Source organism: Heteronotia binoei, chromosome 4, assembly GCF_032191835.1.
Source record: "Heteronotia binoei isolate CCM8104 ecotype False Entrance Well chromosome 4, APGP_CSIRO_Hbin_v1, whole genome shotgun sequence".
NCBI classification, from domain to species: domain Eukaryota; kingdom Metazoa; phylum Chordata; class Lepidosauria; order Squamata; family Gekkonidae; genus Heteronotia; species Heteronotia binoei.
The window spans coordinates 160,156,526-160,174,904 of NC_083226.1; the positions used below are offsets into that span (position 1 = coordinate 160,156,526).

The 18,379-nt window shown below is 49.0% G+C and overlaps 1 protein-coding gene across 9 annotated transcripts in view; it reads right to left on the reverse strand.

Annotated features, from left to right (window-relative positions):
• The window catches only part of NEDD4L (NEDD4 like E3 ubiquitin protein ligase), a 415,196-nt gene that overhangs the window by 26,184 nt on the left and 370,633 nt on the right, over positions 1 to 18,379 (reverse strand). For all 9 annotated transcript variants that reach the window (XM_060236126.1, XM_060236125.1, XM_060236124.1 and 6 more), the window contains 4 exons: positions 17,955 to 18,020; positions 16,947 to 17,176; positions 2,457 to 2,578; positions 391 to 461 (listed from right to left, as the gene is read on the reverse strand). In XM_060236126.1, coding sequence (XP_060092109.1) covers positions 391 to 461; positions 2,457 to 2,578; positions 16,947 to 17,176; positions 17,955 to 18,020 — 489 coding nt within the window. The remainder of the gene's footprint in view (positions 1 to 390; positions 462 to 2,456; positions 2,579 to 16,946; positions 17,177 to 17,954; positions 18,021 to 18,379) is intronic.

Sequence of the window (18,379 nt, forward strand, 5' to 3'; positions counted from 1 at the left end):
CTCAGCTTGCTTATTTTTTTCTGCAGGAGGGAGATGCATCAGGAATACTACTGCTTGAAACAACTGCCAATTGGACAATTGAGAATGAAGAAGCACCACAAATATTGTATTCATTGCCCCCTCCCGACCTAATGCAATTTCATTGCCTGCAGGGATTCATGAAAGGCTACACCAGTAGGCAAAAGCCAACAAAGAGGACCAAAGCACATTAAAAAGGGAGAATGAGAATCTAATGATTATCTCAAATCTCCAGGTGCTAGCCTTGGGTCTGAGACTGAGAAGCTTCCTGGAAGTCTCAGCACTGAGTAATTTCCCCAGAGAAGAAACACACTTAATTGAAAAACACACATACACACACACACCAATAAGCCTTTCACAGTGTTCACTTACCACCGACTCCATGTCTTTCAGGGTTATTGGTTTTCCCAACATCATCTTGTAAAAAGGCCTAATGAAGAAACCTGCAGGTAAGCACAAGTGACAAAAGCTCAGCTGAAGACGTTTGTTTCCTCCAAGAGCAATGGAGGAAAAGGGTGGCGTCAAAGACATCTAGGACAGGGGTGTCAGTTATGCAGCCCGGGGACCAAATTAGGCCCCCGGAGGGCTCCTATCAAGCTCACGAGCAAGTCTGCTTCCTTCTCCCTCTGTCTTGCTTCCTCCAGAGACTGCTAAATAAAATATTGCAAGAGTGCTAATCTTTTAAATATGTTTTATTTTAAGGTTTTTCTTTTTAAAAAATTGTTAATTGTGTTCGTTTGTGTCCTTTATAAAGTTTCTGTCTCTGCTTCTTCCTGGCATGACATTTTATGACACACAGGGCTCGGCCCAACAAGGTCTCATTGATGTCAGAGCCGGTTCAAGCAACAATATAGGAGGAGGCACTGGACATTTTGGAGGGATTAACAACCCGCTGCGTGAGCGAACGCCCTGAAGCGAAGCCAAGGCCTATTAAACGCAGACACTCGTGCTAATCCTTAGGAAGCATCCTGGTGAAGGATATTTTCCTCTAGGAAATGGAACTCCTTTGTCATTCCATACTTGTCACAGCATCAGTGTCCTCTGTTAGGGTTTCCATCTCTCCTCCCACCAAGGCTGTTCATAAAGAATGGAATTTAAGCATTGCCTCCTTCTCCAGTGCCAAAAGAAAACATTCAGATTTCAGTGTAAAAAAAAGGTAAAGATAGTCCCCTGTGCAAGCACCAGCTGTTTCTGACTTTGGGGTGACGTCGCATCACGACGTTTTCATGCCAGACTTTTTACGGGGTGGTTTGCCATTGCCTTCCCCAGTCATTTACACTTTCTCCCCAGCAAGCTGGGAACTCACTTTACTGACCTCGGAAGGATGGAAGGCTGAGTCAGCCTTGAGATATGTGCTTGTAAAATACCCCAAATTTAAAGTGGAGTGAGGTTTGGTCTCAAATATTCTCTTTGTGAGTGGCGTTCGCTCTCAAATATTCTCTTTAAATTCGTTAGGTGCAGATTCCTAGTATCCGTTGGTTTCTGGGGACAATAGTATCCCACCATTTGTTCAAGGCACTTGGGGGCTTCTGGAAATTTTCCAGTTTCTCTGGACAATGACAGAGTGAGGTAGACCAGGCCCAGAAACCATAACTCAGCCAAGGTAAAGTTCAATGATTAACCAGGAATTCGAACCCTGGGAGTCCCTGATCTAAGGACTAGCCTACATGTCCAGAGGAATGAGATGGCGATGAGCTACCCAAGTACTGGGTTGGGAAATTCCTGGTCTGGGGATGGAGCCTGGGGAGGAACTTGGTTGGGGTATGATGTCACAGAGTTCACCGTCCAAAGCAACTATCTTCTCCAGGGAAACTGATCTCTATAGTTTGGAGGTCAGTTGTAATTCTGGAGGATTTCCAGATCCCACCTATGGGCTGGAAATACTATGAAGGGGTATAGCTTTTGGAACAACTTCAGACTGCAAGTAAGGGACCATCTTTTCCAAAGTTCCCCACCATTAATAACTCCCTCTAGACAGAAAGCTGGTGTATCATGTAAAGGGGATGCAACAGTGGATGCAATCTGAGCAACACTTTGAGTTTACACCCAGACTCAAAAAAAAAAAAATGTGGATGCATGAAGCTCAGGCAAAGAACAGGCATCTAACTCAGCCCATTTTTAATTGCACAGCAGCAGTAAATGACAGGTTTAATGGTCAAGCGAGGGCACTTTTATGGTGGCTGCTTTGGAGGCTGCGATGTCGCCAGAACAAATTCCATTGCTTCCTGGGGCTTTCAGATGAAGAAGAGAGATTGCGGCTCATCAAACTCCAAATGACTGATCTCACTTATTTTATTTCCCACCAGGGAAATGTGGGCGTTGAACAATACAATTGTAAAATAGAAAGAGGGAACATGATGGGGAGGGGAGTAGCATTAGAACTTTTGAGCAACGATACAGCGCTTTATGAAATAGCCGTGCGCTCGCATGCAACTCACCGTCTAAGAGCTTCCCGTGATACACGGCCAGTCCTGCAACTCGGCCAATAAAGGTGAAGTAAGACAGATGGTCCTCGTTACAAAGGCCTGAATTTGGATTGATCTGCAGAGTGTAGTTATCCCTTGAAGGGGAAAAAAAGCAAAAAGCAAGAAATGGGTATCACGTACATCTGAGTTACTGCCAAACTATCCATTCCTCCAGAGCTATTGTTTATCTATAATGGGAGTTGAGCTATACAGGATGAAGAAGGGCCTCAGATTAGGTCCCTGATCCAGAAATGTTCAAGGGGGCGTTATAAAGGAAATAGGGACGCAGTAAAGCGGAATTCGAGAGAAGTGGCAGGATCATTTTGTTAATCCACTGTCTTGAGCCTAAAGATAACTAGGAATGTAGTGTTGCAAATTTCAGGCATTGGTAATATAGTTTTTATTTCATGGGTTGTTAAAGGTGTAATCTAGTTTCATTGCACTGTTTATGGCACTTGTTATATTAGTCTTTATGGCATTGTTTGGGCCTTGAGTTTCAACAAGGAAGGTGGGTGATAAATGACGCAAGCAAGCAAACAGATATACAGAAGCAGCTTGCATATGATGAAGGGAGACGTTCCTTAGGCTTGAAATTTGTGGGGAGGGGAAGGCAGGAGTACCCTATTGCACAGGTTAATCTGCTGCATTTTAAACGGATTGCCACTGATAGATCAAAAGACAAATACACAAAAAACAAAAGAGCCTAAAATAAACTCTCCCTCCCCCAAATCTCAATATATATTTCTTGAAATTCATGGAGAATGTTCATGAATTCATATGGACATCCATTCCAAGTTGTGAGGCAAAGCACCGTTTCCTCTCAAGGGTTACTATGAACACTAGCGAGCCTATTCCAGCTTGCAGGTAGCCATCATTGGGCCTTCCTGACTACATCATCCTTATCTCTTTCAAGGCCACAGTGAAGGATATGCTAATTAGCTCTCCCTGGAAATCTGTAATCCACCAGATGGGGGGGGGAGACAGGAGTGCTGCTGAAATCTTCTAGAACAGGGGTGTTGAACTCATTTGTTATGAGGGCCACATTTGACATAAACGAGACCTTGTTGGGCCAGGCCATGTGGGGCTGGGCCATGTCAGGCCGGGCCACGTGTGTACCTATTTAAGATTAGGAAGCAGAGATATAAACTTTATAAAGGACACAGACAAACGTAATTAAAGATTAGCACTCATTGGTCTTAAAGGTGCTTTCTTTGTATCTCTCGCATGTGATCCATGGAACTGGGCAAAGGAAGCTCTGGCTCTTTCCTTCCATCCCCAGGGAACCAGGAGTGAGAGGAGCCTCAGCCAAAAGAAGGAAGAAAGCTTGGCTTAGTAGCTCTGCTGTGCAATTGATGGAGCTTGGCAAAGCAAACTACTCCTCCCCCCTTCCTCCTCAAGGAGCCTCAGCAGTGGAGAAAATAGAGGCTTTTGCTCTATAACTCTTGTGCGATTGAGCAAGCCTGGCAAAGTGAGCTGTGATGAAGTAGGAAGCAAGAGAGAGGAAGAAGGAAGCAGATGACAGCCAGTTGCTCGGGGGCCTGCTAGGAGCCCTCCAGGGGCCTGATTTGGCCCCCAGTCCGCATGTTTGACACCCCTGTTCTAGAAGGTTCCAGGGAGGGTGTGCCCTGATTGGATTTGGGAGATCACCTGGCACCAGATGGCAAGCAACTATAATTAAGTCATAAACCAGAAGGAAGCCATGCTAACTTTGTGATTTCACAGGACAGAGGCCCTGACAAGGCCAAGCCTCATTACAATGATCAGCTACATAGAAAATGCTTAAGCCTCTACCTTGGATTTGGAAACTATGTGCCATCTAATACCAGGCATTGATGTATAAGATAGAAAAGTTAGCTTTCTTGTTTTTATGCTATGAAATTCTAGAGACTATGTTGCCTAGTATTATCCTATTCTTTAAATATTTAATAAACCTTAATACATTTTACCAAGGTCTGGTTTCTTGTGTACATAAAGCCTTGAGGGTGCCCAGCTCTGAGCACTGCCAGTTTGCCCAATAGGTGGTGACTCAGAGGAAGAAGAAGACCGTAGATTTATACCCTGTCTCAGAGCGGCTTACAATCTCCTTTACCTTCTTCCCCCACAACAGACACCCTGTGAGGTGGGTGGAGCTGAGAAAGCTCTCACAGAAGCTGCCCTTTCAAGGACAAACTCCTGCGAGAGCTATGGCTGACCCAAGGCCATTCCAGCAGATGCAAGTGGAGGAGTGGGAAATCAAACCCAGTTCTCCCGGATTAGAGTCTGTGCACTTGACCACTACACCAAACTGGCTCTCAAAGCCAATAACGTGCCAGCTGTTTTAATGCAGCATTAATTTATCATTTGCCAAAGGTAGTTTTGGACTGCCACTGGGGCATCTTTGCCCATTAAATTGAGGTGAAAACGGACAACCAACTGCCTCTGTCAAAATCATCCATGAAATTTCAACACGGTGGCAGCAAAAGTGAGTCCAAATTTAGCCCTATCGTCTCTTTAACATGAATCTGCACATGATCTGCCCATCTTTTTTAGGGTTGTCAACCTCCAGTTGGGGTCTGCAGATCACCCTTTAGTACAACTAATCTACAGACAATAGAAGATTAGGTATGGGCACAAACTGGAAAAAATGTGGTTCATGTAGGTTAATGTTTGAACTGAATTGAACCAGGAGGTTCATTTGCAAACCAAACCGGTTTGTGGTTTATGCCCCCACAAATCCCATTGAAAGGGTCTGCAGTCCCTTTAAACACAAGTTTGCAGAATCCATCTTTTTGTGGCTTTTGAGGGAAACAGGAAGCTCTAACCACAAACTGCCAAGGACTGCTTTAAAAGTTCATGGAAGTTTGTGATGGCAGACCCATCACGAACTCTTAAATTTAAAGTACTTTTAATTTAAAGTAATAATACTGCGGTTCGCGAAACCATGAACTGGGCAAAATTCGTGAAGAATATTGCTTTGTGTTTTGGTTTGAGTCCCTCCTTAATAGAGATCAGTTCCCCTGGAGGAAATAGCTGCTTTGGAGGATGGACTGTAAGGCATTGTGCCCTGATGAGGTCCCTGCCCTCCACCAACCCTGCTCTCCCCGAATTCCACCTCCCAAATCTCCAGGTATTTCCCAACCCAGAGCTTGCAGCCCTACTTTTAATACAGTGATGAAGAAGATCCTATATTCAGACCAGACTGAATGTTATCTTAGGAAAGTAGGAGGTGCCCAAAAGAGGGTCATTTTGGCAGATTACAGACCGGCACTTTGGGCCGGCTCAGAGACGCCTCTGAAGTCGGTCCAAATAATCCCTCCACACAGAAATATCTGCCGGGCGTCCCCAGCCCACACTCACCCCGTCCTTCCCGCCGCTCAACCCGACTTGAAAAGCAACCACATTGAAAGTAGTTGCAAATATTTGAGCCGGCTCGTAGTCACCTCCCCGCTGTCTGGAAGGGGAGGGGCGCAAGTGAGGCGGCTTGGCGGTATGGAACTGCCAAGCCGCCTGAATCTGTTTCCAGCTTTTTAAAAAAGAGCCTAATGAGCACGCTGGAGTACTTGTGTGCATCAGCGCTTCCCCTCGAGGGGGAACAAAGAGGAATCTGGCTTCGGGGTCACCTTCCTGCATGGCATGGAGGCGCCAAGCTGCCTGACAGACCGGAGGTGGGCGGCATGCGGATGAGCGTGTGGAGGCCCCCAAACGGCTCTATTTGTGCTGGTCTGATTTGGGACGCCTCCCAGCTGCCCCAAAATGGCTGTCTGTTCTCAGCCTTCATTTTCCTATTTCTAGTATCTGGAACTTCCTCAAAGCAAGTTATATATTCTTGAGACACCAATCAATAAAACGCTTGACTAATTCTCGATCAGAAGTGGCCAAACTTAACGCAAGAGCCACATAGAATAAATGTCAGATGTCTGAGAGTCACAAGACATGAATGTCAGATGTTTGAGGGAGGTAGGTTGGGGGAGGGAGAGGTGGAAAGAAAGCAACTAATTTTAAATGTGTTCTCCAAGCCAGCCAATGGGGTGGTGGGGGCTTCAAGAGCCATACAATATGTGTGAAAGAGTCACATGTGGCTCCCAAGCCACAGTTTGGTCACCCCTGTTCTAGATGTAATGCCATGCTCGCTGCAAATTCACAAAATATGGGGTTAAGACAACCTTCCCTCTTAAGGAAGGGCTTATATTATTTCTCTTCTTGGTCCAGCATCCTTGGTGATGATTGGCCTTTCTTTTCCCTCCAATTTCACCAGGTCTTATCTCAGGTTTGGACTGAGTTGTCTGGGGACTGTATGCTCTTCAGAAAAATGCCAACAAGGCCTCAGGCCTCAAAGTGAGCAAGGGGAAGGCTGTACCGAGGCCTGTAGGCCGCTTTACACCAATCAATAAATGCTTGACTAGGACTATGTGTAATGCCGTACCAACCAGAAAACTCACAGAAATATGGCATCATGTCAGAATTGCCAGAAACTCTGCTTCTGTGACAAAACCAGATCCACAATACACTACCAGATAGACATTCCACAGTCAGGGCAGGCGTGTGGGAGTTGGCCAACTAGGCGGCTGCCTGGGGCACCACAGGTCTAGGGGCATCAAGGCGCCTCCTCTCCCACCGTGTCCAGACGCCCACTGTCTCCCAGCTCTTGCCAAGGCTTTGCAAGCCTCGGCAAGGTCGGGGGGGGGGGAGCGGGGAGCGAGCGCGCTCAGAGCCAGTGATTCTCAGTGCACCCGCTGTTTTCCAGCTGAGAATAGGGGGCCTGTCCGGGCAGCCTGATGACATCATCGTGATGTCGTTGGACTGCACGCTCATTAAAAAAAAAAAAAGAGGAGACGGGAGATAGATTTTGGCCTGGGGCACTGGAAAGCTCAGCGCCGGGCCTGTCCACAGTGTTGAGGTTTCATTCCTAATAGCTTCTGATGCACTGACCTTCGTTTCACTGCCCACACAAGCTCTGGAAGAAAATCAGTGCAGCACCGAACAGGCCAGGCTGTTTTTAAAAATCCATTATCACAAGCATGATTTCCAGCTTGCCAAAAACCGATACGGAAAGTGATATAGGAATTGATGCCCCGTGTTGGCACATTCATTCGATAATAAATAAATCACTGTTTTAACAAACTTGTTCCACGTTTACTGCTAGGCAGAAAGTGCAATTAAGTGGGTTTAAATAATGACTTCTGCACTCAGGGGGAAGGTAGTTATAATTAAGACTCCTTTATGCAGGTGCTTGGTTTTTTTTTCCCCCTTTTGTAAAGGGCAGTTGTAATGGGCAGAAATGTAATTTACTCCTGCCTTTAATGCCAAGAAGTTATTGAGTGGCTGGAACAAATGAGAAACCTTCCCAAAGTAGCACAGGTGAAAAATTGGGCTGCGAGTGTTTAAATTACAAAGGTGCAAAGAGCCTGCCAATCTGCGGCTCACGCAAACCCATAGGAAACTGCTTTCCACTGAATCAATCCATCAGGTTCAATACGGTCTACTCGGATGGGCAGCAATTCTCCAACATCTCAAGGGGAGGTCTTCCACATCACCTGCGGTCAGATTATTTTTTAACTGGAGATGGCAGGGATTGAACCTGGGACCTTCTGCATGACAAGCGGATGCTCTACTGCTCAGCCACAGCAACTCTCTGATTCGAATGACAGCACAGGGTGGCTTGCAGCCAGCATGCCTTCACTAACAACCATCTTCTGTTCCAGCTTTTTTGCTACGTTGAACCGCAAGGACAGGTTTCTTACCTGTAACTGGTGATCTTCGAGTGGTCATCTGTGCAATCACACATATGGGTATTCTTCCAGAATGGCCCTGACCTCGGAGAGTTCAAAGCAATCTTGATCGTAGATCTGGCGCGCCTCCCCCTCGTCCTGGGGCGGAGCCACCGTTTGCGCATGCGCGGACGAGGGGGGAGGCGTCTAGCCACTCAGTTTCTTCCCGCCACCGGACAGGTGGAAGGCGTACTAGGTGAGTGTCCAGCAGCGGGGAAGGCTGGGTGGGTCTGTGTGATTGCACAGATGACCACTCGAAGATCACCAGTTACAGGTAAGAAACCTGTCCATCTTCTTCGTGGTCTCTGTGCATTCACACATATGGGTGATTAGCGAGCTATCCCTTCGGAGGCGGGTGCTGGATCTGTAAAAAGTATGCAAGGTTAGACCAGAATGTAATGAGAGTGGTACTTACGGTGGTCAGTCGAAGATGGAGCGAAGTACAGCCTGTCCGAAGGAGGCATCACGCCGGGCACGAACGTCAAGAGCGTAGTGCGAGGCGAAGGTAGACGTGGAGGACCAGACCGCTGCATCGCAGATGTCCTCTATAGGGATGCCCTTCGTGAAAGCTGACGAGGTGGCGACGGCTCTAGTAGAGTGAGCTCGTATGTGTTGCGGGACTGGTTGTTTCGCCAGTTGGTAGCAGAGTTCTATGGTGGCAACGAGCCACTTAGAGAGCCTCTGAGTAGATATTTTGCTGCCCTTATTATGGGTGGCGTAGGTGACAAAGAGTCTCGGATCCTTACGGAATTCTCGAGTTCTGTCTATGTAGAAAGCTAGCGCTCTGCGCGCGTCCAAGTTGTGGAGAGCCCTCTGGCCTGCGTCCGAGGGGTGCTGAAAAAAGGCTGGTATGGTTGACTGTTTCCCTAGGTGGAATGGAGAGATGACCTTTGGTAGGAAGGTCGGGTCGGGGCGAAGGACCACCCTGTTACTGTGAAAGATTGTGTAGGGTGGGTCCGCCCGCAGGGCACAGATGTCGCTAGCCCTCTTGCCTGTGGTGAGAGCCGTGAGTAGTGCTGTTTTCCACGATAGCAGGTGTAGTGGAATAGATGCCATGGGCTCAAAGGGTGGTTTCATGAGCTGGCTGAGCACTAGAGAGAGGCTCCAGGTTGGAAGGATTTGTCTGACAGGAGGGTGTAGGCGAATGATGCCCTTGAGGAAGGCCTTCGTGGCATGATGAGAGAAGACTGTTGTTCCCCCGATGTGGGGGTGGAAGGCAGAAATAGCTGCGAGGTGTACCTTCAGGGAGGAGTATGAGAGGCCTGTTCTTGAGAGTGCTAAGGTATAAGTTAATACCTGAGAGATGGTAGCGCAGTTAGGGTCAAAGTTGTGTTGAGAGGCGTAGTGGGTGAAGCGCTTCCATTTTAGTAGATAGGCTTTCCTAGTGGATGGTTTTCTAGAGTTCAGTAGGACTTGGCGAACGTCCGGGGGAAAGTCTAAAAACTGATTCTCCAGGCCGTCAATTTGAGGGATGCCGGGTTGTGGTGTAGGACCTTCCCGTCTTGTTGGGAGAGGAGGTCCTGTGCTTGTGGGAGGATTAGGAATGTCCTGTTGGACAGAGACAGGAGGGTGGTGAACCAGGGTTGGCGTGGCCACCATGGGGTTATGAGGATGCAGTTCGTGCGGTCTGTTTGGATTTTCTGCAGGACCCTTGTGATGAGTGGGATGGGGGGAAACAGGTAGTGTAGTTTTCCCTTCCAGGTTTGGAGGAATGCATCCCCTCTGGAGAGCTGGGATGGTGGACCTCTCATGTAGAAGTGGGTGCACTGGGCATTTGATGGTGAGGCAAATACATCTATGCTCGGGGTTCCGAAGGTTTTGAAGATTTGTTGGATGTATTGAGCGCTGATAGACCACTCGTGGTTGTTGGTCGAGTGGCGGCTCAGGGCATCCGCCTGGGTATTCTCGGTCCCTGGTAGGTGAACGGCCGTGAGGAAGATGCCCTGGGTGATGCTCCAATGCCACAATGCCAGGGCCCTCTTGCAGAGTCTGATGGAGGCGGTGCCTCCCTGTCTGTTGATGTAGAAGACCGTGGCGATGTTGTCGGAAGTGACCTGGACGTGCTGATTCCGTAGCGATGGGAGAAAGGATCTCAGCGCTTTGTGTACTGCAAGGAGCTCTAGGCAGTTGATGTGGAGGGACCGCTCGTAGTCCGACCATTGGCCTTGGACTGTGAGGGTTCCTAAGTGGGCTCCCCATCCCCACCTGGAGGCGTCCGTGGTGACGATCACTGAGGGGGGAGCTTGTTTGAAGGGCATGCCCGTGCGGAGGTGATGTTCCATCGTCCACCATTTGAGGGATGTTACGATGTGCGATGGAAGGGTCAAGAGTGTAGATTGGTGCTGTGTGTGAGGATGAAAGGTCCTGACAAACCACATCTGCAGGGGTCGCATGTGAAGTTTTGCGAAGCATAGGACTGCGGTGGTTGCTGCCATTAGGCCTAGCATCCTTTGAAACGTTAGGGCTGTCTGGGAGCGCTGGGCAATGATGGTGTTGGCCAGAGATTGTATGCTGAGTACTCTGTCGTGCGGTAGAGAGGCTGTTTGGGAGATTGTGGAGATGTCTGCTCCTATGAACTGAATTCTCTGAGTGGGGGTTAGTTTGGATTTTGATAAGTTGACCTGGAGGCCGAGTGTGGCCAGGAGGGAGAGGGTAGTGGAGACGTCCAGTTGGAGTTGTTCCCTTGAATGGGCGACGATCAGCCAGTCGTCTATATATGGGTATATCGATATGCTCTGTTGTCGTAATGATGCGGCAACCACTGCCATGCATTTGGTGAAGACTCTCGGGGCCGTCGATAGGCCGAATGGGAGAGAGCGGAACTGGAAGTGTTGCTCCCCGACGGCGAATCTGAGAAATCTTCTGTGATGGTGGTTGATTGTGATGTGGAAGTAGGCGTCCTGTAGATCTATGGATGCCATCCATGAGCGTTCTGGGATAAGCGGAAGGATTGCCTGGAGTGTGATCATACGGAATTTCTTGTAGGTGATGTGGAGGTTTAGTTTGCGAAGGTCGAGGATCGGGCGGAGACCTCCGTCCCTTTTCGGCACCAGGAAGTAGCGGGAATAGAACCCGGTGCGATGGTATTGGGGTGGGACTGGTTCTATCGCGTTCTTGTCTAGCAGGGACGCGATTTCTGTCTGTAGCGGTGCGGACGATGGGGTGGTAAGAAATCTGTGATGTTTCGGGGTGGATGTGAATTCTATTAGGTATCCTCTCTGTATGATGGTGAGGACCCAAGCGTCCGATGTTATGTCTCTCCAGGCGGAGTAAAACTGTTGTAGACGGGTGTGGGGGTTTGGCTGAAGGAGGGAAACTGGACGTCTCGTGGCAGGGTGGTCAAAGAGACGGTTTTGAGGTAGCTGCGGTCTTTTTGGAAGTTTGCGTGCGTGGTCTGTATTGAGATGACAGCTTGGACTGGGGGGTTTTCCGTCTCCATGAGGTTTGCTGTCTGGGGGACTTGGTACCCTTATGGTAGGTGGACTTCCAGTTCCTCTGCCTGTTGAACTGGGGTTGTTGTTGGGAGACCCCCAAGCGTTTCGCCCGTTTCCTGCCGTCATCGACTGATGTGAGGATGTCGTCTGTGGCTGCGTTAAATAGTCCAAGGCCGTCGAAGGGTAAGTCCTCAATCTTATATTTAATGTCCGGTTGGAGTGACGAGGACCTAAGCCACGCATGTCTGCGTAAGGCTATAGCTGAGGCCAAGGCTTTGGAGGAGCACTGTGCAGCATGGCGAGCTGTGTTAATCTGCTGCTTGCTCAGTCTTGCTAATTCCTGTAGGGCGTTAGAGGCTGGTTTTCGTGATTCCTCGGGTAAGGAGGGTATCAGGGTGTTGAGATAGGTGGTTAGGTTGTATGCATATGCTGAGAAGCATGCCGTGTAGTTTTGTATCTTTGTTGCAGCTGTAGTGAGCGAGTATATCTTTCGCCCTATAGTATCGAGCTTCTTGCCCTCTCTTTCCGGGGGTACCGGGTGTCTCGTCTGTTTCGATTTCGAGGAGGAGTGAACTATTATGGAGTTGGGAGCCGGGTGGGTGAACAAGAACTTTGCATCCGGCGCGTGGATCTTGTAAAGGGCTTCGACTCTTTTGGAGGTTGGAGGTACCGATGCCGGCTTGTCCCAGGCTTCCTTGAGTGTCTCGAGGATGACGGGAAGCATAGGGAGAGAGGAGCTTGCTGGGAGGTCTGAATGTACGAGGTCAAAGACGACGTCCGAGACCCTGGGTGCGTCTGTGTTAAGCTTCAGGTTCAGCGAGTTCGCCATATTGGAGACTAAGTCAAGGTAGGATTTTGGACCCTCTGATGGAGACAGGTCCGCCGGTTTAGCTATATCGGAAGCCGGGGATTGTAGGTCCGACCCCGAGGAGCGGTCGGATTCGGAGAGTTCGGCTTCGGAGTCGTCGTCGGATTCGTGCTGTAGGTCTGGTTGGGTTTCTACAGGTGGCAGCTGTTTGTTTGTCGCAGTGTGTATGGAGCCCGGTGGTGAGGGCAGTTTCGGCTCGAGGTCGAGGCGACTGCGTTCGTCATGGAGCTGAGCGAGTGTGTCGTAGTCGAGGTGGTGTGTGCGCGGGGACGCTTCGTAGTGTCGGGTTCGATCGTGTCTGTCCGCGCGGTCTCGGTACCGAGGGGAGTCATGGTAGCTGTGGTAGTGGCGCCCTCTCGAATCCGAGCGGTAGCGGTCGTGAGAGGGGGATCGTCGGTGCCCTCGTCGGGTCCGGGGAGAGCGAGATCTAGATCTCGACGGGGAGTAGTAGGAGTATCTCTCTCTACGGCGGCTGTGGGAACGGTGACTGCGGCGGCTGCGGGAACGTTGGCGGCTGTCCCTACGGCGGCTACGGGAACGTTGCCTACGGTGGCTGCGGGAGCGTCGGCGGCTGCGTGAGCGTTGGCGGCTGTGAGCTCTTGGTGTGGGTTGCCGTGGTAAAAGGACTCTCGGAGTTGAAGGTTCCCTGGTCAGGGATTGGGCTTCCAGCGGCTTAGAGAGATCTACGAAGGCGCGGGGGTCGAGTGGTTGGTGGCTCTTTGCAGGGGAGTGGACCTCGAGTATTTGGTCGGGTGGAGAGGTCGTGATTGACGGCGACTTGGAGGAGATGCGCACAATCTCCAATGGTGTGATGTTCGGCGTCGGCGTCGATTTCACTGTTGGTGTCTTTGGAGCCGAGGCGGAACTCGTGGTCGGGTTCGATGTCGATCTTACTGCGGTCGAGCTCGTGGCCGGGTTCGAGCTCGTGGGTTGCCCAGATTGGTCGGAGGGTCGATGCGCAGACTTGGTTTTCTTTATGCTGGCGGTGCTCGTCGGATCCACGTGGGCGGACTCGGAGCGGTGACGCTTCTTGGTGCCGTCCGACTTTGTGGTATGTTTGCCGGACTTAGGCTTGCAGGGACCTTGAGCCACGGAAGCTGCCGGCTGCGCCGTTCCCACGTGGAGTGGGGAAGATGGCGGAGGCTGGTGTTGCGCGCCATGCGGTCGGAGGGAGGCTTCCATTAGATGGCTCCGGAGTCTCGCGGCGCGATTCTTGCGGGCCTGTTTGCCGAACTGGCTACAGTGGACGCAGGAATCCGTGCGGTGGGTCTCCCCGAGGCAGAAAAGGCAGAGGGAGTGCCCGTCAGACGATGGGATCTTGGCAGAGCAGCGCGTGCAGCGTTTGAAAGTGACCTTGTCCCTTCCTTCCATCCGCTCCCGGGGGGGGGGGAGGGTGAGGGAGAAAGTCCGAAAGATAGTGAGGAGGTTTTTTTTTTTTTTTTTTTTTTTATACGATACCAGGTGAAGATGAAAGACTGAAGTAGGTTGAAGAAAGAAGTAGTTTGCTGAAGATTGCAATGAGGAAGTTGGAGATCAACGAGGTAGGTGCGATCAGGTCAGCGGTAAGGAAGAAACTGAGTGGCTAGACGCCTCCCCCCTCGTCCGCGCATGCGCAAACGGTGGCTCCGCCCCAGGACGAGGGGGAGGCGCGCCAGATCTACGATCAAGATTGCTTTGAACTCTCCGAGGTCAGGGCCATTCTGGAAGAATACCCATATGTGTGAATGCACAGAGACCACGAAGAAGATCAATGCTGTGACTAGGCTGACTTGGTCTTGCATCCTGAGCCTTTTTCAGCCAATGAGAACACGGCATTAGCTACAGTCAGGGGGGGGGGAATTCTAGCAGGATCTCCTTTGCATATTAGGCCACACACCCTTGGAAAAAAGAGCCTTGTAAGCTCTTGGATGACTGGTTACATCAGGGGGTGTGGCTTAATATGGAAAGGGGATCCTGCTAGAATTCCACCCCTGGCTACAGTGCAGATGCCTGGGAGTGGCTTCTGAATGATAAGGTGGATGGTGTCAGGAACAAGTCCCTGACAGTTACGGCTGTTACTTTTATTGGTATAGTGTCCTTTGCTTGTTAATGCTCCATTATTATCAAGTTATTGCCACTGCATTTATATGATGTACTAACTCTATATTTTTAAGTGTATTCACAAATACTAACCCCGTTGTTTTGTGTAGCCATTTGGTCTTTTGTGCTCTGTGGAATGCTCTGGGCCAGCAGGTGGGAAAAGAGCATGGGAAGACACAACAAATGTAGCCTCGCTGGACAATGCTGATAGGAGCCAACTGAACTGGAGTGTGTGGGATGTGACCTTGACTGGGAGCAACACTGAGGCCTGGGCAAAGAACTTTCGATGAGTTCAAAAGACTTTTAGGGGGCGTGGGAAAACGGGGAGGTGTTATGCTGTAACCTATAAGTGCCAGGGTCAGCCAGTCCAATTCAGCCTGGCAAGACCTGATCTTGCGATGCATGTCATCAGTGCGTGCTTTGAGCCTCATCATTAAAAGCTTCTTTTGAATCAAGCTAGGGAGCCTTGTGATTGAACTTGGGCAAAACCTTACAGATGGGGTGGTTTGTGTGCATAGAAATAAATGGGGAGAGAGGAAGAGAGAGAGATAACAGAGTGCAGAAAGCTAAAGGTTCCACTGCTATAACACGGCAGTCTCAGAGGCCAGTGTGATTAATAGGGCAATCAGGGGAGAAGAAAGGAAGAGGTGCACTACACATACCTGCACATGCATGTCTATAGATCTGGAAACTCTAACAATAGGATGTAATCAGGGCTTTTGGGGTAGAAAAAGCCCAGCAGGAACTCATTTGTATTTTAGGCCACACCCCCTGATACCACCATTGTTTCACATAGAGCTTCCCCCCCAGAAAAAGCCCAGCTGGAACTCATTTGCATATTAGGCCACACCCCCGATGCTAATCCAGCCGAACTGCATTCCTGTGCATTCCTGCTTTTAAAAAGCCCTGGATGTAATCATAACTGTTGAATGAAATCACCCCTCTGGCAATGTGTTAGGAGATGCTGCTGCTGCCTGGCTCATGGACAGGCAAGGGTGCAATTTTTCATCCAAACCTAAACGTATTAAACTGCCTTGCAGTGACTGAGTCAGGCCACTGGTCTATCTGGAATACTGCCAAATGGAAACAGGTCCCTGTCAAAGGGTACTTCCACTTTGGCCCTATGATTGTGTTTACGATGAATTCATGGTTTCTATCCAGAGTTGTGTTGTAATTCTTGTTTTTCATCAGAAGGTGTCACTCTATCACTGCGTTCATCCATCAGCGCTATAATAGCTCCTAATGGACAAATTAAAAGAAGAGACCAACGAATGCGGTCATCAAACCGCTGATCTGAAGCAAAGTTAGCAATGGGGTTAATTGTACATACAGATTTTATTTATTTATTTTTATTTATTTATTTTATGACTTCTATCCCGCCCTTCCCAACAAGTGGCTCAGGGCGGCTTACAACACAGGGATCGAACATAAATAGGCGTTAAACATAGAGCATTTAAATTTAAACATTAAACCATTTAAAACATTGAACCATTTAAAACATTTAAAGCATTGGGGGCAGCAGACATCCAGTATAACTACGCTCAGTTTCTTGTACCAGCTAGTCATAGGCCAGCCGGAAGAAAGTTGTCTTACAGGCCCTGCGGAACTGGGCGAGGTCCCGCAGGGCCCTCACCTCTTCCGGCAGCTGGTTCCACCAGGAGGGGGCCATAATAGAGAAGGCCCGGTCCCTTGTCGATTTTAAGTGGGCTTCCTTTGGCCCGGGGATATCTAGGAGATTTTGAGTTCCCAATCTCAGTACTCTCTGGGGAACATGCGGATATTTTAAAATATCCCTTCGAAGTGAAGTAGATACATAATCATCAAACGGATGCATTCTTTTGGATCTGAATACTAACGATACGTGGAATACAGAGAATATAAACTGCCCCACTGTGGGCAGGGCTGGCGTGTGGGGTTTTGCTGCCTGAGGCAGAACCCTGATGCGCACCAACTTTCCTCCCACCAGGGAAAAGTTTTCGCATGCGAGGACTGAAAGTGCCATTGTTTCTGGGCACTGAGGGGCCAGGGGAGTTCCTCCGACCCCTCAGGGTTCAGAAAGAATGCATGGCACTTTCAGTCCTTGGTGCTCTCCAAGTTCAGAGGGCGCCGAGGACTGGAAGTTTCTGGGTGCTTAGGGGCCGGGGGAACTCCTCCAACGCCTCAGCGTCCAGTCGGAGGCTCAGGGACAGCGTGAGTGCGGAGGGGGCACCCGCCCTTCACCCCTGTTGGGAGCTGGCGCCCTAGGCAATTGTCTAGGATGCCTACTCCCACCCGCCAGCCCTGATTGTGGGTCTCTGAATAATAAAAGAAAGCATTTCATGCACAATGTACTTACGTTGCTGAATATTCAAAGAGACCATAATAGGGGTTGAACATTTCCTTGGACAACAGGAAGAACCATTCCCTGGCCACACCTCCATAATCGAGACCCTTTTCGGACTCAAATTCTATCCAAAGTCTGGCTTTTAATACATCCGGCCTCTTCACAGACATGATTCTTCTATATGATTCTTCAAAAATATTATTTCTGTGGAGTTTCATCTCAAATCTGTTTGGTATATCAGCCTTGACGGTGGGAAGAGAAACAGATTGCATACATTGGTCTGAATGCATTTCAGTTTTTCATTAGACGCTTTTATAGAAAAGAAAGCAGAAAACATTATTTCAGCTAACTGAGTTACCTTTCTATCCTTACTTTAGAGCAGCCAAATATTTAAAAATATTCTGTTTCTTTACATTGCCAACAAGGCCAGATTCATGGTGGTGCCTTGAAAAAAAAAACACTAAAGCTTACTGCTCAGTGAATAAAATAATTTTCTTGGCAAAAGAAAGAAAGAGACAAGCAAAATTATTTTCAGCGTTTTTAGGGTATTTTTGTTCCGAAGTAGCTGAGAGAGAAAGAAGAAAGAAGAAGCAAAAAGAAAGAAGGAAGAAGAAGAAGAAAGAAGAAGAAAAAAAGAAGAAAAAGAAGGAAGGTTGTTGTTGTTGAATCTCAGAGTGGTCACAATCTCCTTTACCTCCCCCACCACCCACAACAGATACCCTGTAAGGTAGGTAGGGCTGAGAGAGCTCCTACAACAGCTGCCCTTTCAAGGACAACTCCTACAAGAGCTATGGCTTACTCAAGGCCATTCCAGAAGTCGCAAGTGGAGGAGTGGGGAATCAAATCTGGTTCTCCCAGATAAGAGTCGGCACACTTAACCACTACACCAAACTGGCTCTCATGAGAGGGGGAGGGGGGGGGAGAGAGAGGGAGAGAGAGAGAGAGAGAGAGAGAGAGAGAGAGAGAGAGAGAGAGAGAACAAGCCAATTGGTTTTCGATACAAAATACGGAATTACTTACCGGTTTCTTTAACTTCTTCCTGAAGTAGTCATACTTCTGTTTAAACTCTCTGGAATAGGGAACAGCCTGAAAGAGGTAAGTGCTTGGTTGTTAGTGGAAAAGGTCAGCTGAGACCAGAAGACCTGCAAACAGACTCCTGTCTTGGTTCCCCCTCCCTCCCTGATTCATTGGCCACAAAAACTACCATAAGAACAGGCTGATAACACCTGATGGAATCTTTTTCATTGGCCTCCAGGCCAATTCTATTCAAAGGGAGCATCAGAGCAGGTGAGGGAAGTGGAAATGATTTCCTATTATATTTATAATGAACCAGGAACTCAGAGAGATGGTTCCTAACACTTTGCATAGAATGATAGTCTTGGGGGTAGCCGTTATGTGCTCCTTCTTCAAAAACTACCATGGCTCTGAGCGGGGAAAAAGCCCAG